This window comes from Pteronotus mesoamericanus, unplaced genomic scaffold (genome assembly GCF_021234165.1).
Source record: "Pteronotus mesoamericanus isolate MK-2021 breed Mesoamerican mustached bat unplaced genomic scaffold, CSHL_Meso_final contig_74, whole genome shotgun sequence".
In the NCBI taxonomy this organism is placed as follows: Eukaryota; Metazoa; Chordata; class Mammalia; order Chiroptera; family Mormoopidae; genus Pteronotus; species Pteronotus mesoamericanus.
The window spans coordinates 7,428,314-7,451,222 of record NW_026555247.1 but is presented as its reverse complement, the minus strand read 5'-3'; the positions used below and the strand labels follow the sequence as shown (position 1 = coordinate 7,451,222).

The 22,909-nt window shown below is 39.3% G+C and overlaps 1 protein-coding gene across 6 annotated transcripts in view; it reads left to right on the top strand.

The window, feature by feature from the left end:
* The window catches only part of OSBPL1A (oxysterol binding protein like 1A), a 216,890-nt gene that overhangs the window by 133,933 nt on the left and 60,048 nt on the right, over window positions 1-22,909 (top strand). For 4 of the 6 annotated variants that reach the window (XM_054583461.1, XM_054583460.1, XM_054583462.1 and 1 more), the window contains one exon: window positions 4,031-4,193. The exons of the other annotated variants lie outside the window; for them this stretch is intronic. In XM_054583461.1, the coding sequence (XP_054439436.1) occupies window positions 4,031-4,193 (163 nt within the window). The remainder of the gene's footprint in view (window positions 1-4,030; window positions 4,194-22,909) is intronic. 6 annotated transcript variants of the gene reach the window in all.

Sequence of the window (22,909 nt, the reverse complement as noted above, 5' to 3'; positions counted from 1 at the left end):
ATGTCTCCGACATGAGATGAAATTTTAATTTTCCTGGACCCTGGAGTGAGTGTGATTCAGCCTGGCTTCGGGCACCTCCAGCCTGGCTGTACATTCACACGAGCACTCCATCCTCCTCCTCCACCAAAACAATGTCATGGTCTTCTCTGAGCGGAAGACCCCTTACCAGCTGTGTATGACCAGACCCACTTTTTATCAGCTGTGTGGCAGTAGCAGGGGGGCACCGAAAGCCCCTATCTTTAAAGAACTTTCAAAGTCAGTGTATTCTTGATCATATAACCATAGAAATAAGTGTTAATGAAATTCCTTACCTGAAAGATAAAATCAGATGTTTCTTAAATTCAAGATCTAGTCGTATTTCAGTCTTAAGTTAATACATTCTTTGTTGTTATAGCCATATATCCAGCGGTGAAGAAAAAGTGAGTAAGGCTAGTGCTGTTGAGCCGACCAGAGGATGGCCGGGCGAGAGCTTCACCAGGCCGATACGCAAGCGCAGAATTTCACCTGTGATATAATTGGATAATTGGACACTGTGTTCTGTGAATCCTAATCACCGACTCCCCAGTTAGGGGTGTATTTACTAGATTTAATTATTATCTCTGCCTAATTTAACCTCTGTGAGACATAGGTAAATAACAGGGTACTTTCTAGAATGAAAGAGTAGATCAAATGTGTCTGTGCTGGCTAGCACACGACTTTTTACAACTCTGGGTTCTTTTGTGGGCATCCATTCACTGTCAGTGAGAAGAACACTATGGAAATAAATATTCATCGGGAATTTCACCTGCCAGAATGCAATGGAGTAAGATGAAAGAGTTTCGTCCTGAAGTGGTTTGAACAGATTACCAGAAAAGCTTGAATTTGCATTAGTCTTAAGGAGCTACAGATATATATAGATGTAAATACAGATGTAAATGGAGCAATGTATATGTTTATGATTAAGTGGTGTCAGTCCTTAAATTTTTCTTAATAAAAAGTTTGACACTTCTCTTCACTTGGTTATATGTTCATTTGTGTTGTGGGAAAGTCATAGGGCTTAAGGTGTAAATATTATATGCGAATTTGAAAAATAAAATGTCAACCATATTCTAGAAATGTCCTCATCTGCATATGGTGGATTCCACTAATTTTGTAAAGGAAGTTCTTATTCCTTTTATAACTAGGATAATTATTATAGTTTGAGAATTTAAAAGAGCATGATTAGTCTTTATGTATTGGAACATAATATAAAGAAGCCCCATGCCCAGAATTTTGAACAGCTATTGCATAAAAGCTCCTGTTTGTACTATAGCATAATTTCTAAGCTAGCAAATAAGAATTTGGAAACAGTTCAGAAGTAAGATGAAGATTTTGTGAACTTACACTCTATATAACTTTTATCAGTTCTACATTAATTTTTAAATACAGGATATCCTGTAGGTGTTTGTGAAATACTAAGATTCTAGAGGATTTTGAGTTACATTGTTCCAGAGAACTTTCTGATTGGCTAAAATGAATCAGTGGCTGTTAAGTTGTTTTTAGGTGCTTTTCTAAAGCAGTAAAGAACTCTTTACTAGTGTAGTTCCTTCGATATATACGTGTCCTCTCTCAGATACATCAGTGTACCCGATGGGAGAAATTGCCCTTCTGTGGGTAGTTTTGGAGTAAGGTGTCTTTAGTGCAGAAGGTCCTGTTATACTTGAAGTGAATGTAAAGTGCACTCACATCACCTGACAGAGTAAAAACAAGGAAAAAACTAGAACAGTGGTTAGAGCTTCTTCTCCCCACTCTGCTTCCCACCCCCTTCACTCCTCCGAAGAACAAGTGAGAACAGATGTCGGAGTGGCAGAGATGGTGATGCTTATTTTAGATGGATAAAGGATAAATTGGATTTTGAAAAATATTTTGTTGAGGGAATGTGATAATTTGGGGCCTCGATCGTTTATTTTGCCACTTTTCTGAAATCTCCTAGACTAATTTAGGTACTAAAACTTCTGTCTTTTGTTAAGTGGAAGGGATGATGTAGTTGGTTCTTCTATTGCAAGGCACAGTTTGAACAGCACACTTGCATTTTGGTGTTTGTAAGGTTGGAAAGATAAAGCTAAAGGGTGGCTAAGGCTAGTGTGGCTCTTCCTGCAGTGGGGCTTTTGGAATCTACAAATATAGCAGTGCTGGTAGCTCGGTTTCCTTTTAAGGAGAGGATCATTTTGGACATTGTGCTCCATATTGTAGTTGGTTTATAGATGGTTGAATTGTATAACCCAGCAAATGGAGGAAGGATAGCTTTTTTTTTTTTTTTTTTTTAAGTTGACTCCAGCCATAGTAAAAGTATTTATGCTCTGGAGACAAAAATTAGACTGTAGGAATATTTTCAAGTTGTTTGTAATGCCATAAAAATTGTAATTATGTAAGTATTCAATTTTTAAGTTTTGCATCTCTTCTCTGCTCATTATTATCATTTATTTCTATTTTTTCTAATAATTTCATTGCTAAAATGATAAACACTAAGGTGTCTGAGGACTGGAACTATTCCCAAGATAATACAGGTTTAATCTTATTTCTGTTATGAACTTAGCATTTTAATAAAGCTGATTTTGAGTTATTTCCAGGACTCTGGGAGCATTGTATCTAACCTGTGGCTCTCAGGAACTTAGGGCCACAAAGGACTCTGGGGTGGGAGCTAGAGGCTGTCACTGCCTCCTCAGAAGTCAAAGGGAGGAGCCTCTGAGAGGGAGTGGCAGGAAGTGAAAGGGTGAGATTCAGCAGAAAGTGAGGAGTTCAAGGAGCAGCCATGAGAGTCCTGTAGCTCCCGGAGAATGAACTTTTAACCTGGAGGAGGTTGCAGAGGTCACCTCATTCAGTGCTTTTCAAACTGTTCGAACAGCCCCTGGCTTTGGGCCTGGAAGGGGCCCTTAAGGAGGGAGTGGGGCTCTGGTACTCCCCAGCCCAGTTCTGCTTTCTACAACACCTGCTTTGTAGGTGGGGGGTTACATTTGAGAAACAAGTGCAGCTGCTAATGTTAAAAAAAAAAAAAAAAGTTTGAGGGCCACTGAATTGAAGACTACTGATTAAATTATTTTATGGTAGAATCCTCTTTATTTTATAGGTGAGGAAACTAAGGATCAGGAGATTTCTGAGGTTATACGGTGGGTACAGTAAATCCCATCTTCATTGGCTCCTGTCTAAAGTGCCAGGTGGACTCTAAAAGTTGACACAGGTTATGGAATAGTCGGGATTTCCAGAGTTCTGATACAGAAATATGCAGTGATAAAACTGTCAAATTCAGTACCTGCTACTTTCTACAAGGATTAGGTTAAAGTTTTAGAAGATTTTAGTTAACTGCAAAGGTTCAGGTGCTCTTGAATCAGATGGGGAGAATAAATTTTATCTTCAGGGGATGGAAAATGAAAGCAGATTTTGCTGCTTTTTATAAATTATCGTGTGTGTGTGTGTGTGTGTGTGTGTGTGTACTAAATTCAAGGTAAAATTGGGAATCAAGACCAGAATATGGAATTCTAAAATTAAAATTTTCATTACAGGGTGACTTATTTCCCTTCATTTGATATGCCAACTATTTTGGAAGTAAACTGGAGGATTGCATCTTATGCTTTGAAGTGGTTCATATTTTAATATTTGGAATGGTTTTAATTCTTTATTTTGTTCAACAACTTGCTGATGGATTTTAATCGTTTTGTTCCAAAACTGGCTTCTTATTTTCATGATTACTGTTGAGAGAGGCACTCTCTATTTTTTAAAAGTTTCATGATTTCTGAATTGGCTAATTATACTAGGATCCTGATTGTTTGAGCTGGATTTGTTTGGTAGTTCTCAATCTATTTTCATTAGCTAGAGCTGTTGTAAGAAAAGGCCCCATGGGAAGAACAGAATTAGCTTAGTAATTTTCCTCATTCATCCATGTGTTTATAACACGACTTTTTATTTCTGGTGTTGCAATTGAACTGGATCAAAAGCGAGAAATTTTCATTCTTCTAAGTCCATGTCTCCTGTCTTTCTGAAGTCTTTTTTTGTATATCTGTTTTTTTCTTTTCAGGTGAGGAACTTTAAATTGGAACAGGAGCAAGAAAAAAACAAAATTTTATCAGAAGCACTGGAGACTCTAGCCACTGAACATCATGAATTAGAGCAGTCTCTAGTGAAAGGCTCACCACCTCTCAGCGTCCTTAGTGAGGAGGAGTTCTATGATGCGCTGTCAGGTAATTCTAGAATCCTGCCATCTGCGTTGGTGATTTCAAGTCCACCACCTCAATATCATCTTAGAGCGGTCGTCCCCTTGAGTTTCCTGGATTGAACAGATAGACCTGTATGACTACAGCTCGCCAAACTACCTATGTTTTATGTTGCGTTATTAGGGCAGGAGACTGAAAATTTGGAACCAGAGTCATCACGATTGTGCCTGTGTTGATGGCGCATGCTGTACTGGGAAGGGGGACCATTAAAACTGCATGAATTTAGTATTTCTTTATCCAGTGACCATTAAATACTTCTGCGTTCTGGGTACTACAACATGTTTAAGGATAAAGAGGTGGACAATTTCTGTCCTCGAATACAGAGAAGCAACAGTTGGTAAACAGTACAGTATGCTAAGTGCCAAAGTAGAGGTGTGGCCAATGGCATAGCTGGAGCAGAGGAGTGCCTCGGAAATACACGCCAAGCATAGTGTATGTAGCATACTGGGGATCCTGCCTCTGATGGTAGCCAGCTGGGTGACCTTCAGCAAGTTCTTGACCTCTCTGGTTCTCAGTTTACACATATTTAAAATGGGGATAATTATCAGATTTAATTGAGTTCGTAAGTTTAAATGGTGTTTGGGACAGTTCCTGATGTGTACTAGGTCCTCAGAAAATGGGAGATGTATGTGGAGAGTCAAGAGTGGGAGGAGGTACTGCTGAGTAGATTTGACCTTTTAGGAATTTAAATTTTTTGAGATAGGTGTTGGGGGTGTGTGTGGCAGGAACATGGAGGGGTGGGATTAGTTGGAAATCAATGAAATTAAGAACAACTAATTCCTTTATATGAGGAAATTTAAGTGCTTATATCCTAGGTCAGCAATTTTCAACCAGTGTGCCATAAGAATTTTGAAAGCAACATAGTACCTGACTCACTGTCCTAGATGAACATACACAGTTACTGGGTCTCACAAAAGTTGACCCTGGAACGAGGAGACCTCTGTGGTAAGGAACTAAAGGATCAAATTTATAATAGGAAATTAAAGAATACACAGGGAGAGGTAATATTGGGTTGGCCAAAAAGTCAGGTTAGTCTTTTCCATAAAATAAAGGACACAGTTTTCATTTTCACCAATAACTTTATTGATTTGGATATCTTGAGTATGTCAGCTGTCTCCTGTGTGGTATAGTGTTGAATGTTAGCAATTCGTGTCTTGATTTAATCACTATGAACTTCAGCTGGTCTACTTGACTGTGGAGCATCATCCAGTGAGAAATCTCCATGAAACTTTGCAAACCACTTTTGACACGTTCGATCAGTCACAGCACCTTCTCCATACACTGCACAAATCTTTTTTTGCATTTCAGTTGTATTTTTATCTTCCTTGAGATAATAAAGCATAATATACTGAAAATGTTGCGTATTTTTCCCATTTTCAATATTAAAATGGCTACACAGAAATTCGCCGATTTGGTAAGTTTTTTTAAAAAATGCACACTGATATTACAGTTGTCATAAAACAATCTAACAAAATTGTTTTGAAGTTAAAACTAAGCACTACTAGAGCCATCTTACAGAAAAAAAAACTGAACGAACTTTTTAGCCAACCCAATAGAAATCAGAACTAAAAAAGATTAGGTTAAAGAAAATGATGTAATAATATAGGACAAGGAAAATGACATTGATAGACTGATGGAAAAGAGATTCATTATATAATATAAACAGCAAATAGGAACACTATTGTTAGAAGTATGATCTAATCAAAAGGGAGAAAGGTAATTTTAATAGCCAGATTTTGGAATAAAGATGGTCATTATGATGTTGTCATTTAGATAGGGTATTTGTGAAAAGAGTGACTCATTTTGGGAAGAGAAAGTAAAGGTAGGTTTTGAAATTAGTGGAATGAGTGACAGCAATGTGTGGCATGATGACCTTTATTCGTATCTACCCTGTGTCGAGTCCAGCAGAGTTACCTCCTGTATTCCTTCTGTTTGGGGCATCCAAAAAGGAGGATATCTAGAGGGATCATAGGATTAATGCGAACAGACACTAGTGTAAAAGACCCCAGGCACTTTCGCTGCTCATCGTCTATGTCCGTTAGAAAAAAGAAAAAATTAATATTCATTTAAAGCACAAGTACTCAGTGAAATTTTCCCTTCACCCCTTACTGTGATTATGCACTTTTCCTCAGAGGTTCTTAACAACCTGACACACTCTCTTGCAGGCCTTTTAAAAAGTACTCACGTGTATGTGCTTGTGTGACATACAGGTTTAAAAAAAATACCATGAATTGGATTAGCTGCATAATTGTTCTGGATCTGCTTTTCCATGTAACAATGTATCTTGGAACTCTTTCCCATCAATACTACAACTCTAGCTCATTATTTTAAAAGGTTGCATAAAAGCCCATGATATAATTTACGAGTTTTCTTAATCATTCTCTTCTTGATAGACATTTGGCAGCGACTCTGATCTTTCTGCCTCTTTGTCATATTTTAACACTCATCTCCACAACTGTCTCATTTGCAATGGGGAGATAAAAAGAACTGCACTCCCTAAGTCAGTATTGGAAAATAAATTTTAAGTGTCCATTCAGTTTGGCTTACACTGCCTGCTGCTTTTTGGGTGACTGTTGAGAAGGATCCTGAGGCTGGGTCCAGACACCTCGGTTAATCAGCTCATTCTGTTGTGGTTGTAGGAAATGATGCAGAGGGACAGGTGCCATGCATTCGCTCTTCCCTGCCCTAAATGACCTACCAGAGTTTTGTTATATTTGCCTGAACGAAACAGCCCTTCTGTGGCCATTCCTACTATTACTACAGATCTTGGGAGTCATTTGGTACAGTGTGGAACTGTATTAAAATGAAGTCTGGCCCTGACAGGTGTGGCTGAATTGGTCGGGCATCATCCTGCAAAGCGAAAAGGTTGGTGGTTTCAATTACTGGTGCGGGCACATGCCTAGGCTGCAGGCCTGGTCTCTGGTTGGGGCACATGCAAGAGGTGACAGATTGATGTTTCTCTCATACATCGATGCTTCTCTCCTCTCTTTCTCCCTCCCCTCCTTTCTCTCTAAAAATAAATAAATAAAATACTTAAGATGAAAAAAAAAATTAAGTGTCCAATGCTGTGGGTGCAGATCTTTGACTTGTTGAAGACCTAGCCACATAATTCCCTGAGGTCATAAAAGCCATCATTTGGGTATGACTTCTCACTGCAATCTCTGCAGACCTGCCTTCATTCCCAGTTTCTCCTACTTTTCTGTTACAAAAGAAGAAATGCTCCCCCTTCATTGAAGCCATTCCCTCCTCATTTGTTCAGCTACTCATCTCCTTGTGCCTACTCAAGAACTTTAGTTTTTGTGTCCTCCACCTACATTGTCAATGCCACGTCAATTTTTTAATCTTACTTATTTTTATTTATTGACTTGTAGAGAGATAGAAACAACAATTTGTTGTTCCACTTGATTATGCATTCATCGGTTAATTCTTACATGTGCCCCGACTGGGGATTGGACCCACAGCTTGATGTGTCAGGATGACACTCTAACCAGCTGACCTATCTGGCCAGGGCTATACCACATCATTTTCAAAATTAACTTCAAGTTCCTGTAATAGTTTTCTATTGCTGCTATAACAAATCACTACAAATGTTATTGCTTAAAACAATGCAGATTTCTTCTCTTACAGTCCCGGAAGTCTGAAGTCCTGAGTAAAGGTGTTGGCAGGGCTGTATTCCTTCTGGGGGACCTGGGAGAGGATCTGTTTCCTTGCCCTTTCTAGCTTCTAGAGACCACCGACATTCCTTGGCTTGAGGCCCCATTCTCCATCTTCAATGCCAGCAGTGTTGACATTTTCCAATCTCTGTCTCTGACTCTGACATTCTTCCCTGCCTTTTGTAAGGACGCCAGTAATTACATTGGGCTCACTTCCTACATCAAGGTCCTTAATTCAGTCTTATCTACAGATTCCTTCTACCAAGTAAGGCAACATGTTCACAGGGTCCAGAAATTAGGACACAGACATCTTCGGGGGGGGCTATTTTCTGACTACCAAAATTCCCTAATTTATATATCTGGCCCCTTTGTATGCACTTAACTATTAGCTGGGTAAATAAAAAATGAATTCTTGATCCTCCTCCCAGATTCTCTTCCTTCTGGGGCTTGCCTCATTTTGGTAAATGGCACCTCTTTCATCTCCTAAAGCCAGAAACCTGGAAGTTATTTATGATATTCACATGCCAGAACTATGACACCAGGCCAAGGCCTATCCGCTCTACCTTCAGGTCATACCTTGAACCCATCTGTGTTCTATTACTGTAGCATAATGGTTACAGGTTTAGGTGCAGGGGCTGGAAGGCTGTGGATAAATTATGGCTCTGCGAGTTCTTGTACCCTGTGGACAATTATTTCACTTTTCCATGCCCCATTTCCTCATCTGCAAATGAGTCGTAGGGTTATTGTGAGAAATAAATTCTCAAATATTTGTACTTAAAATAGTGTCTGGAACACCAAGAAGTTGACAAATGTCAGCTTTCATTGTCATCACCTGGCTGCATCCATTCTTGTCCAACCTCCTAACTCATGGCCTTGTGTCCAGCCCTGCCCCCCTGGAGTTCACTCTGTACATATCATCCAAGTGACACTTTGTAGACAATCACATTATTGCATTCCCCTCCTTAAAATTCTCCAATGTCTTCTCATTGCACCTAGAATAAAATTCAGAGCCCTTAATAGGCCTTCAAGGCTCTTGCGTGCCCGCCCCTTCAGACTTGTCTTGTCCTCCAGTTCCCTTTACTTACTGAGCTCTTGCCACACTGGCTTCCTTCGCTCCTCAGGTGCAGCAGTGACAGCGGGCATTTGGACTCAGTTAAAAAAGACAGAGAAAAGTACATAAACCTGTAGTCCCTTTAAAGCTTATTTTTAGTTGCCTAACCAGAATAATAGTTAAATCAAACCTATCTTACTGTTTAAAAGATGGGGGGGGAGCGGGGAGGTTTTTAGAGCTACTACTTTGAAAATATTCGTAAATTACTTTCATTAAATGCTTAATCTTCTTTTAAAAAGTTGCTGACAACTTATGTTACTTCCTTTAAAATGAAAGGATAGTTTTATTTGTTTGAAGTACTCTGACTTCCTGTTTACCCTTATCACATCCCTTTAAGTTTTTCAGATAATCAGGATCAATGGAAATCTAATATCATGGGTGAGGCTGACCTTGAGGCCAGTGTGCAGTGTAGTATAATTTTTCCAACTCCATGGGATCTCTTGCTTGTTTAAAAATTATTCCTTTAGTAGGCTCGGTGACTAAAGATTGCATAAAACTCCCTAAAGCAAACATTTCTTTCTCAATATGGTATAATTTCATTGTGTAAAAGGATTTAAAAGGAGGCTAATGAAGCCTCACATTTTGTCCTCACGTTTGTGTTTAAGGAGTGGTAAAATGGTTATGTCGAGTGAAATTTCTGTTACTACTATCAGTGAACACTTCCTGAGAAAAAGACTAAACATTCATGCATATTGAAGCACCAAGATTTAGTGAGAAACTAACTAGTTCTGTGGAAAGATTCCATTCTGCCCACAAATACAGTGTAGAAATACGTAGAAGGAAACACTGTAGGGAAGAAGGAAGAGGTTCCTTCTACATATTCCTAGCATGTGTCTTCCCTTTCAGTTTCAGCTTTACACTATGCTGCCCTCTTCTCCTACCAGAGCTTTCAAGTCTGTCTCTTCTCTCCTGGCTAGTCCCTCCTCCCCACCACTGGCCCCGACAAAATTAACCATTTATTCTCTTGGGTCCCCTCCATGTGCATCTCTTTCATAGCACCTTCAATCTGTGGTGCTTGTCTCTCTATGGCGTAGGGACCATATCTATTTATATCCGTGCAGTACTTAGTCTAGAATCACAGTTGCTCTCTAAATGTTTGTTACGCGGGTTGTTGAACAAATGTCGTTGATATTTCTGTCCTCCTTGAAAATATATTGGCATTTAATAAAGAGCACATGAGAATCAGTTATACTTGCTGAATTCATACAGTCTGCATATACCACGTTAGATGCCAGGTGGGAGAGCAGGGTGGTGACAAAGGAGTGAGTAGGAATGAGAGTATTAAAGAGAAAGTTTGTTCTCAGGAACTGAGAGTAGAGTTGGAGCTATGAGACCTGCTCAGTGACAGTGGTAAATGAAACAGCAGCTACTGGGGAGGATGAAAGGTCTGTGATTTTGTAACTCTCCAGGGATCTTCTAAGGCAGCAATTTTCAACCTTTTAAATCTCATGGCACACACAAACTAATTACTAAAATACTGTACCACACCAAAAAAAAAAGATATTTTTTGTTAATCTGACAAAAATAGATACAATTTTTATTCACTCATGCCAGACAGCTATTGTTTTGTTGGCTGTTGTCTTTCTTTTTAATATGACAAGCTAAGGGAAAAGACGTCATGCCCCTGACTAAGCGGTCGGGTATTGCATGTTCTACAAATTTTTGTGTCACACTGGTTGAAAATCACCGTTCTAAGGAATTTTTGAAGCATTTATCACCAGTTAAGTAATTTCATGGCTCTTATTCTTTAGTACTGATCTGACATAGCAGGTTCATGAAAATATCTGCCTTTTCAATATTAAAACTTCAAAATTTTGAACTGTTTTTCTGTCCATTTTCTTTTTTAGAAACTTGTTGAGATCAGTTGCTCAAGGATGTCTTTGTTGCTAGATTTTCCTCTTAATGCTATTTTGGTCAAAATGTGCATGAATAATGCATAGAATCCAATAGTGTAGATTGGTAAAACCAGTCGAATTATGTCATGAAATTGAAGCCAGCTTCAGCATTTCTCAGCAGTTGCAAGACTAGGTACTTGTGTCTTTTCCAATCAAAACGTTCAAAATGGAAGGTGGTATTATAACAACTTTGGCTTTTTCTTGAGAAGAGTAACACAGGAACAGTACGACCTATGTCAAAGTTTAATCCAGTAAATACATCTGTTAGTAGTTGAGAAAAGTAATAACATCTCTGTTGACATTTTACATACAGAAGATACAGAATTTGGCCACAGTGGTCATAGTTGTTGGGAAGAAGGTGGCAGCTCATTTTGGCCATTTAATTAGACACTGTGCATGCTCTTCTTTATGTTCCCAAGCCCAGTGGTTTCCCTCCTTCCACGTTTGTTTTTGAAATAGCTGTATATTTCTTATCTGGGTATTTCTATAGTGTGGACCTGCCTAGTACTTGGCGATTTTACTCACTTCCAGCGCTTGCTTCTCTCTTGCCCCCAGCCATGCTTTTCTAGCCATACTGCCTTGTTTTTGCCCTTTCTTCTTGTTAGATAATTTTCTGTGTGTTTCTTTCCCCAACAACACTGCATGTCCTGTAAGGGCAGAGAGCTTGTTGTATTAATTTTTATATTTTCTTTATTTCCCTGCACAAAATGGGTTAATTGACTGGTGTGATGTACAGCCAATTAAGCACTATAGAATAAGGCTGTTACTGAAAGCCTTCTATATATAGTATATGGCACAACATTTTGAAGAATGAATCCCCATTTAGAACCTAAATACAGACCTGGTGCATAAGAATCTGCATTTTCCCCCCAAATTCAACAATGATTTATATGGAAATTAAAGCCTGAGCAACTTTGCCTTGCATGACCTCATCGAGTCTCATGGTTTTGAATGTTGTCTGTGTTCTGATAAACCCATAGCTTTGCGTCTCCAGCTCCAGCCTTCTCTCTGAATCTCAGACTCACATCTAACTACTCAGGATATTCACGTATATGTCTAATAAGATCTTCTGAGCGTCTTAAACTGTCCATAAGAGAACTCTTGATTTCTATTCACAATCCTGCCTCTTCTGCAGTCTTCTGTGTTGTCATAGAGGGAAGATCCGTCTTTCCAGATGATTTGTCCACTGCTGAGAACCTTTGAATTACCCATCACAGACTGTTTCATTTATTTATTTATTGTTTTATATCCACATTTACTCGGATAGCAAATTCTGTCAGATCTACCTGCAGAATACAGCAGAATTGGGCCCTGCTCATAATTCTGCCCCTGTCACTCAGACCAAGCCCCCATTGCCTCTCACTGGATTATTATGGTAGCTTTCTAACTGGTCTCTCTGCTTGCACCATTATTTTAGGCAGCATTTCTTTAAATTCTCATCCCAAGATATGTTTATTGATTTTTTTTGTTTTGTTTTGTTTTGTTTTGTTTTTGTTTTTGCTTAGAGAAACATCAGTGTGAGAAGGAGGCATTGCTCGGTTGCCCCCTGTACACACCCTCACTGGACATCGAACCCGCAACCTAGCACGTGCCCTGACTGGGGTTCAAACCTACAACCTCTTGGCTTACGTGATGACGCTCCAACCAACTGAGCCACCTAGCCAGGGCTATTTCCAGCAACATTGTAAACACAGCTTTCAGTGTGATCATTTTGAAATATGAATCAGTTCATGTCAGTTCCCTCACAGAACCCACTAAAGGCTTTTCTTCTTGGCTGGAATAAAAGCCAAATGCCTAGATGATCTGGTCCTCTGCCGCCTTTCTGAAATCTGCCTGTGTCCTCCTCACTCACTGTCTTCTATCACTCTGACCTCACTGTTGGTTCTTGAATTTGCCAAGCATGCTCTCTCCAGGCTTTTGCGTTTCCTTATTTCCTGTGCCGGGAACTCTCTTATCCCATATAGCCACAGTGCCCACTCTCTCATTTCCTTCATTTTTCTGCTCAGGGGGACATTCATGGTGCCATTTTCTATCCCTTTTTCTTGCCTTAAAAAAAATAGCAGCTTTCACATAAGGTATTCATTTGTTTGTTGATCTCCCACAGTTAAAATGATGTAAGCTCCTGAGCAAGAGGAAGGATGTATTCCCAGCACTGCAAATAGTGCCAGACCAAGAAAGAGGTGCTAAACAAATATTTGTTGGACAAGTTAATGAATACATACTACAAAATGGTACAAAAAGAGTATCACAGAAATTCAGAGGTGAGGCAGCTAACTGCTTTGGAAAGTTACAGAAAGGATCACAAAATAAATGACGATGAGGCGTGTTTTGAAGAGTTACTAAAAAGTTAGTAAAATAAGATGGGGGAAGACTATTCTTTGTGAAGGGAAGCAACACACAAAAAGGTAGAGCAAAACAGTTTTCAAAAACATCGCAAAATGTGCTGTGGCGGAAGCAGGGGTGGGCGTTTTGGATGCGGAGAGGAGGTGATGAGATGAAGCCAAGAAGGTGCCCAGGACCAGCTTGTAATGAGTCTGGGTACAAGACTGCGAACGGATTTGAATTTTAGCATATAGGTGGCAGAGAGACAACAGACAAATATATTGAGTGATAAAAGATTAATATTTGAAAATTTCACTTTATAGTTATCATTGTGGAATTTTTATAATGTTTCCATTTTACCTAGAATTATGAATTCAAAGAAAATAAAGACATGGTCGCTATTCAGGAGCGCACATTGTAGTAGAATATTTGTGTTCTAGGAGTAAAGATTGATTTGAGCTGCTAGTGTCCTCGATGAGACATGACAAGACTTTGAATAAAAGCAATTGAAATGACAATGGGAGGTTTCACTTGTCTCCCTTTATGTCTTTGGTGAACACGTATCCTTCTGACTATTTCTCAAAGGTCAGAGACTTCTTTATGGAAGCCTGGTTGAAGTTTTGTACCTGTGTATATGGTTATTTGGTTCTTTTTGGCCTTGCCATTCAATCAAACAATAAATTCCTTGAGGAACTCTGCATCCCTAGCAACTGGCATAGATTCTGACATACAACTAGTTAAGGTATGTGAGTGAATGAATTTTTGAGATACACTTTTACAGCTAAATTGACTGAACTTGAGAACCATTTTGTTATTGGAGGATAATTATATCCTTAGGTTTCCCATCGGTTTATTGAAAATTCCCACTTCGGCCCAAAGCATCTCAGACTCTTTATGGTGAAAACTAAACTTCCCGCCCTGTTCAGTCCCCTTCTACATTCTCTGTCTCGGATAATGGTATCATCATCCACCCACTGTGAAAGCTGCACATGTGGACGCCATCTTTTATTCCCCTTCTTATCCCTCGCCCCCAATATCTAGGTATCTCGTCTTCCCTCACCCCCCGTTTTCTCCCACCAGTATTCACTGCCGGTGCTTTTTTCAATTTGCCCCTCCTTTTGACCCCACAGATCACGACAGTCCCTTTCTGAGAGGTTTCCCTGCTTCCAGCCTTTGTCCCTGCCCCCGCCTCTTCCATGTTGCATATTGTCAGGTGTGGGGCTGAAAAATGGCCCCCAAATGCCCCAAATGATATGTCCACCTTCTAATCCTGGGAACTTATTATCCTTTTTCTTTCTTTCTTTTTTTTTTTTTTAAAGATCTCTGCAGATGTTATTGAGGATTTTGAGGTGAGGGGATCATCATGGATTATATGGGTGGGACCTCCATACCCTTCCAGGTATCCTTATAAGAGAAAGGTAGAGAGAAATTAGATAGACTCTGCATGAGGTTGGAGGCAGAGATTAGAGTGATGTGGCCACAAGCACCGGCAGCCGCCGGAGCTGGATGAGATAAGGAACGGATTCTCCCCGAGAGCCTCCAGAAGGACGGTGGTCCTACCGACGCATTGATTTTGGTCCAGTGAAACTGATTTTGGACTTCTGGCCTCGAGAATTATGAAAGATTGATTTTTTTGTTGTTTTTAAGCCACGAAGATAGTGATAATTGCTACAGTGGCCGTGACACTGACAGAGCACAGTTACCCATAAAAATCCCAAACAGATTTCTTAGCCCCTAGAAAACCATCCAGCTGCTCCCTGTAACTACAGGTTAAGTCCAAACTCTGTGATCTGACCCACTTTATTTTTTAAATTTATTCATATATATGAGGGGAGACCTGAAAAAAAGGGCATTTATTTATAAAAAATTGTATATATATTCTTACATGTTTAAACTCCTGTCACCTTCAAAGTACTCTCCATTTGATGCAGTACACATTATTGAGGTGTTTTTTTCCACTGCTCAAACCAGTTTTTGAACACCTCAGTTTTGATGCCTTTTAGTGCTTCTGCCAATTTCCGTTTCACCTCTTTGGAAAGCGTTTCATTTTGAGGACTTCTTTCATTTGGGGAAACAGCAACAAAAAAAATGGTACTCAGGGATGATTGGGTGAATAGGGAGGGTGGGGCACAGGGGGGTCATGCCGGTTTTGGTCAAAACTGCTGGCAGTGTGGGCAGGTGTGCTTCTAAATCACCCATCAGGAAATGGGCAAATGTGTTGAGTCTTCCAAAAAATTCACTGAAGCTGGACACAGCCTCTCACAACAACGCCATCTGGCGCACTGACACAGATGGGTTCCTAGAACACTCACCCGGCGGGGGAAGCCTGTGCTACAAGGGGCCCGCCCTCCAGAAGATAATTCATTTCTTGGCGGAGGGTCCTCCTTTGTATATATGATTTGTATTTTATATTGGTTTCAGGTGTACAGCATAGTGTTTAGACAGTTACATAATTTACAAAGTGATCCCCATGATAATTCTAGTACCCACCTGGCACTATACGTAGTTATTACAATATTACTGTGACTCTGTTTTGTACACTGCGCCTTACATCCCGTGACTGTTGTGTGACTTCTTACGCCCTTCACCTTTTTACCCTGTCTCCCTCACCACTCTCCCCTCCGGCAACAGTCTGTTCTCTATGTCACTGAATCTGTTTCTGTTTTGTTTATTTTGTTCTGTAGATTCCTCATAGGAGTGAAACATATGGTATTTGTCTGACTTACTTGACTTAGCATAATAACCTCTAGGCCCATCTTTATTGTCACAAATGGTAAGACTTCCCTGTTTTTTTAATAGTTGAGTAATGTTCCATTGTATATATGAACCACATCTACTTTATCCAATTGCTGTCTGATCCACTTTAAAGCTTTCTCTCTGACAACAGCATCTTTTTCATTTGGCTGCCCTTCTCTCTGCAATGCCAACCATTCTTGGACAGACACCTTGTTCTTTCAGGCCTTAAGCTGCTCATCCCCCCCCCCCCCATATACCCATGGTTCTGTTTCCTTGCCTTAAACTCTTTTCTGTCATTGATTGCTGTTCAAATGCCGTCTTTCCTTGGGGACTTACCCTAGGTCCCCTAAGAGTGACCTATTCCACTGTTCCCACAAACACATTGTATAAACATATGGTTACTTGTATATCTTGCACTAAATTGAACTTTGAATACTTGGAGAACACTAGCCGTATCTCATTAATCTTTCCAAACTGTTTCAGCAACTATCCCTTTACCTGGTATTTGGTAAATGTTAGTTTATTAAATTGAATCACATGAAAATACTTTGTTTTATAACTGTGGATTATTATGTAACTGGTCTTTAGTTCTAGGATGTTCTTCTTTGTGGAGTGAATGCATAGGTGAACTTAAAAATAATTGTAAGGATATCAACAAGACAAATTAGAAAGCTCTGTGGATTCAGTAGCTAAAAATAGTTACATGTAAGATTTCCAGTAGCCCACACGCTATGGTTTGCCGTAATTCTTCATCCTCAGTGACATGTGCAGATTTTTCAAGTTGTGGAAAACAGTAGTAGATTTAGTTACTGGGGGCACAGCCAATACTTTTAAGAAATTCTGTCCCAAGCAACACTGTATCATTTGGCTGTTTTTGACCTTGGACATCATTCCGAGAGGATATGTCTAGAATATCTCTGGTTCTTATTGCTTGCTGCCAAGATTCTGTTTCAGTTTTTTTCATTTCCTTAGTAGATTATTGTAGCAGTGTCTTGGCAGCCCCTTCTGGACTCATCCTGATTTTCGTTTTATAATTTATTTTGAATGTGGTAGGTTTTATTTATTTTCTTTGTGTTCTTCATATTTACTATGTTGTTTTTGAGTTTATGCAATAGTACCTTAAAGCTAAATAAAAATTTAGCACTGATATTTTAAGCTTGGGTTACCTTGGGTTACTCTGGACATTTTTAGAACATGCCTTGTTTGTGGGAAACCATAAACAGTAAAGGTATTAAATTGAGTCTGTGTGCCGGACCATTTCCTGTTACCTTCAGTGACGGGGAGGGGTTATTTGGACACGATCCACAGCTCTTCCACATGTTGCTCCTTTGTACTATTTGTTCTCAAGCTAGTTTTCAAAGGTCATGTTAAAAAAATGTTTATCAGATTGCCTTATAAGAATTGTTGACATGTTTATATCATTAACTTCATGACCTCTTTTTTCAGCCTTTTAATAGGAGGGAAAGCTCACAAAAATAGGATAGAGGTTAATGATTCTCTTAATTCCAAAATTTAAAAAAAAACACTATTGAGATATAATTGGCGTACAGAAAGCTGTACATATTTCATGTACACAACTTGTTTAGTTACTTTTTAATCATGTTGACCCACTCACAGCCATTGGCTTTTATGCCCTTCGGATGAGAGGTGATTGTGTTCAGTCCTAACTGTCTTCAAAATAAAGATCTGGGCAATTGGAGATTTATGTCATTAAATAAACTTTTTATTAATACTAGTGTTGTATCTATTTCTCATATGGTACCATTTTTATTTTTTAAATTACATTCACTATCATTTTGTATTAGTTTCAGGTGTACAGCACAGCGGTTAGACAGTCATACTTTCCGAAGTGCTCTGCCCCCACCCCCGCCCCCCAATATTTCCAGTTGTCCCCTGGCACTGTACACGGTTATCACAATATCATTGTCTGCCTTCCCTGTGCTATGCTTTACATCCCCATAACTGTTTTCTAACTACCAATTTGTATTAATACTTTTTTAGTTGAGAAAGTAATCAGGCAAAGATTCTGTCTACCTTAAATGCTTTCCAGTAGTCTAGTGCATTTATCTTGTCAAATACAGTCCGTTTTTCAGTGTTACTCTGACACTTTGTCTATAAAATATAGTTGTCAGTTAAGCTGCCTGAATCCTGTCAGAACTAGATGGAAATAAACCCACAAATAAGTATATGCTAAGTATTTCATTTCCAGTCATTACTCAGGGCTATACAAATTTTCCTAATTGCCCAGAAAAAGTTCAATAAATGATGTCAGGCTATTTTATAAATCTCTTACCCTATTTTTCACAGTATTCTGAAAATTTTGAGTGACTTGACTTATGTAGAAACATACATATTTGTGAGGGGAAAATGCAGTGGGAAGTAGAAGAAAAAAATGAAAGGCTACTTTTTTCTGAAATCTAGCAGTGTGTAGTGTTAAACTAAATTTCTTTTAATAATAATGCATTTAATAATACATCCTTATAAAAATCAACCAATTTTGCTTCTATGTGGTTTTCTTTCATCGTTGGTATTGAAATGAGAGGTGACAGGGACAGAATATAGTCCATGCATCCAGCAGGCTGGATCTTTGATTTTTCTCCTGACAGGTTTTTGTTTACTTGTCTGTCTTGGGTTTCGTTTTTGTTTTTTTATAGTGCTAAAATATACCTATGTGCCTTTTTAACCATCGATAAGTGTACAGTTCAGTGGCAGGAAGCACAGTCACATTGTTGTACAACCATCACCACCGACATCTGTTTCCAGAATCTTTTCATCATCCCAAAATGAAATTGTGTATCCACTAAACAGTCACTCCCCTTCCTCCCCTTATTAGTTTTTAAAGCATGAATATGGTGGCCTTATACTAAAATACTGTAAGAGGGCACTGTACCCACCAAATAGGAGTCATTAACATACTCTTTCCAATATTTTATGCTTTCCACAAAGGCATTGCTATATTGCCCAGTAACACTGAATGGTAGATAAAATCTGGCCTATTCAATACCTACATAGGTGGGCAAAATTGAAAACCCTGAAGTTTAGGATTGAATTATCACTTCAGAGGCACTGAGATCCATCACTGATTTGTTAGTGCAGATAGACTTGAAAATTACTTCTTTGGGCAGACTTTAACCTTAATCAGTAGCCTCCTAATTGGTGTGGCTAATGCTATGAAGGCATAGAATTTAAGAATGGCTTCCAAACTCTGTGTGTGTGTGTGTGTGTGTGTGTGTGTGTGTGTAACACCTCTGTTCATAGTATTGGAAATAACCAAGCTTTTGTGCTTAGGAAACTAGTGAGTTTTTATCTCACAGAGACTGTAGGTCATGTAGTTGATTGTGTTTCCTTCTTTGCCTCTGAAGCTTAAGGATGCTCAGGGTAAGTTTGTGACTTAAACTCTAGCAATTATAGAGAACCTCGTGGCATTTTTGGGAAACCACCTCATTCCCAGCCTCTTTTTGTATTTTCTTCACACTGCCTACCTTTGATGTTTGTTTATCCTATGTAGTCAGCTTCATGACTGACTCATAGCTTCATTTCCATCCAGCTGCCTCAACCACCGCCCCTTTCTTGTGTCTTCCACTCCCATCTTTCAGTTTATTTCAGTCCTCCCATGTTGGGCCATGCTGTTCCTTTTGCTGGAACAGTTCCTCTACTGCAACTCTCTTGCCCATTCCCACTCTTAGTCCTTGTCAATTTAGCTCAATCATAGTCACAATCCTTGCTGGAAACAATGTCATTCTGTAAAATTGGCTGATCCCACCTTTGTGTCCCCTGCCCCTATTTAGGCTTCTCTTACTGCACCGAGAAAAATTTACTAACCTCACGTGTTCACAAAACCATCTGCCTCTGCTAGACCATGGGCAGGGACCAGATGTGACTGTTCTTGGAATCCACCATGCCTTGCACATGATAAAGGAGGAGAGGATTGTATTAAGCAATGTCAGAGGTGGTGAATGAGTCATGGTAAGACTTGAAAAATGACCATTGGACTTTGCAGTATGGAGGTAATTGGCGAGCTTAGTCAGAAACCTTTGGGGGGTGGGGGTTAGAGTAGAGTCAGCCTGATTGTACTAAAGAGAGAAGGAGGTTAGGAGCAAACAGTAAGGATTGAGGAAGGAGAAGTGGAAGAACAGGGAGAAAAAAAGAGTAGAATAGAGAAGGACTAGGAAAGGGGACAGAGAGGCAGTCAAGCCCGGCCACCCCCAGAAGGACCCGGGTAAGTACTGCCGTTTGATGGTGTGTTCCTCTGAGTAGGCGCGGTGGCCCTGCCATATGGATAAAGGCAACAGGGCTTTGGTTTGTATTCACTGAGTTGAAATCTTGTTGGGAGGAAAGCCTGTCTTTGCTTCATAGAAGCTCATACTGCCTTACCTGTTGTTTGATATTTACTGTGTATCTGTTTTTTGTTAAGAATTTTCTTTTTAAATGGATACGTCATCCCTGTCTTATGATTTGTATCTCTTAAAGAGCAAACACAATATCCTGTGCATAATGATGTTTAATAAATGCTTGAGGTGTTTTGCCTCAGTGCTTTTTGGTTTCCAAGATTTTGAAAATACGGGGGAGGAAGGAATTTTTACCTACCCTTGTAGGTCTTGATAATAATATGAGAGAGATCAACCAAATTTAGTTACATATGTACGAATGGGAACTTCACATGCATGGGTCAGAGACCTCACATGCATGAGAGGTGCAGAGACAGAAAGGAAAAATGAAGGATACCTGGCACCCTGAGCCAAAGGATGAGGTGAGGGACCTGGGGCTTCAGAAGGGAGCAGGGTTGTAAGGGGAGCAGATGTTCAGTAATTAGATGTTTGTCTTACTCCATAGACTGACCATGAAAAGTCCTCTCTGGTAATTGCCTTCATTATGGGCAAGGCCTCCAATTTAGATTCTTTCAGGTACTTAATGGAGGGACAGAAGTTTCTCCTGAGCGCGTAGGGCCTCCATTGACTTTCTCAAAATAATCCACATACCAAAGCAGCACATCTTAGGGAGGCCTGTTCGGAACCCCTTCAATGACAGCTAAATTACAACATAATAATGCCTCTTAAATAATGCTGACCAATACAGACAAGATTACTTTGTTTGATTCTTTCAATTCTTTATTTTTTTATATGAAATAAGCAACAACGTAGAAGTGACAAAACAACCCAACCCACCATCCCAAGACCCCTGTCATCGCCTTTATCCTGGCTTTGCTCATGCAGCTCCCCCTGAACAACTCTTCTCTTACCTCCACAGCAGCACCATTTTAATTTTTTAAAGATTTACCTGTAGTGCACCTCTCCTAGGTAGCCTTTCCTGATACCCGCTTGCCTGCCGCAGAAAGTAGGCTCATCCCCGTTGTCTCACTGTGCCTTAGACAAAGTCTGTCAGCTTATTCCTCTTGTTTATGCACTGGAACCAGACTGGTCTTTCTCTGAGGCAGAGTAAAATTATTATTTTGCTTATATTATAGAGTTGTAAAATGATACCCCAATTTTTTGTCTTAGCATTATTTAAAAGCATTTTTCTATTTTATTAAGTTGTTTTTGTCAATGTAATTTTAAGAACTGCTAATTCCATCTAATAAGTGGACAGTCCCCTTATTGTTGGCTGTACATATTGCCAAAATTGACGATGAAAAACACCTCTTTAAATTGATTATTGAAAGATCTGTTTTTTACAAGGTACATGGCAGAAGAAAGCCATATTTTTAATTCTTGTAGTGTTATATTTACAGGGGGAAAAAAACCTTTATCAGCATTGAAAGCCTTTCGGTACTTAACTTACACCACTTAGAGGTCCAGAGTTCAGAGCTCAAGGAGTGTTGTCCAATCTGCAATTGTACTTGTCCAGCAGCTGTTACTAATCAGCCTAATGTGATAAAAATAAAGTTCTGTGACTTTGGTTGAATTATAGAATGCAGTGCAGGGGAAAGAAAAGTACTAAAAATTTTTATTCCCTGAACATTTTGACTTTAACATATATTAAGCACATGATCGAAAATTCATTTAAGGAGGTTTGCTTGAAATGTGTCTATGAGTGCTTCTCTAGAGCTGAGGGCAGTTGAGTGTGTAGTCATCTGCTTAAGGGAAGTTAGATGTTACCTTGAATTTACATTTTAATAAAATCTTAGGAACCATTTAACATTTTCTGGAGATTGAATGACTGCTACTTTGAGCTGAAATATTATAGAGCATTAAACAAGGAATCAAAAAACCTAGGTTCATAGCCTGTTTTGCCCAACTGAAACCATAAGACCATTAGCATTCTTGTTAATGCCATAGTCTCGCCTTGGGGTCACCAGAGTACCCTGGAGAAGCTAAAAGGACATGAAGAATGTGAACGTGCCTGAAAACTCCATATCTAGATGGGCAGATGGCTCCACTCTGAACACAGCCAGCTGGGAACACGGCATTTTCATCGTAAAAATGCCTGCCAGATAATTAGGTTTTATATGGACACTTCTGGCTTTAGCTCTGGAGGATTTAAGTATATCATACCAGAAGAAGTGTTTTTTAAAGTATTTTAAAATTACATTTGTTTTTGTGTCTGTTGTTATCAGATGTCATTTATACTCTCACAAGCACAGCTCCTCTAGCTTTTTCTTTATAATGAATTTTAAAAATTGAATGCTTTTTAAAAAACTTATGTTTAAGATGCTTTGAGAGAGAAGATAAAATAGAAATGTTGAGGGGGGGACTACTGAATATGATTGCTTGAAGAGTTAGGTACTATTTGAAAATCCCTTTTAATATATAAAATCTGTTTAATTGTAAGTTGGTAGAAATCTGTATCTGTTTCATAAATTCACTTTGGCCTTATTGGGTGCAGGTTCTCTGAAATCCCTGAGGAGGTAGTTAACGGATTGACTGTCTAAGGACAAAGTAGGCTGCTTAAGTTTCAAAGCCTGATGCATTAAGGGAAATGCACATTGTTACTGAAGCCAAGTTCAGTTCATTGACTATGAACCTGCTC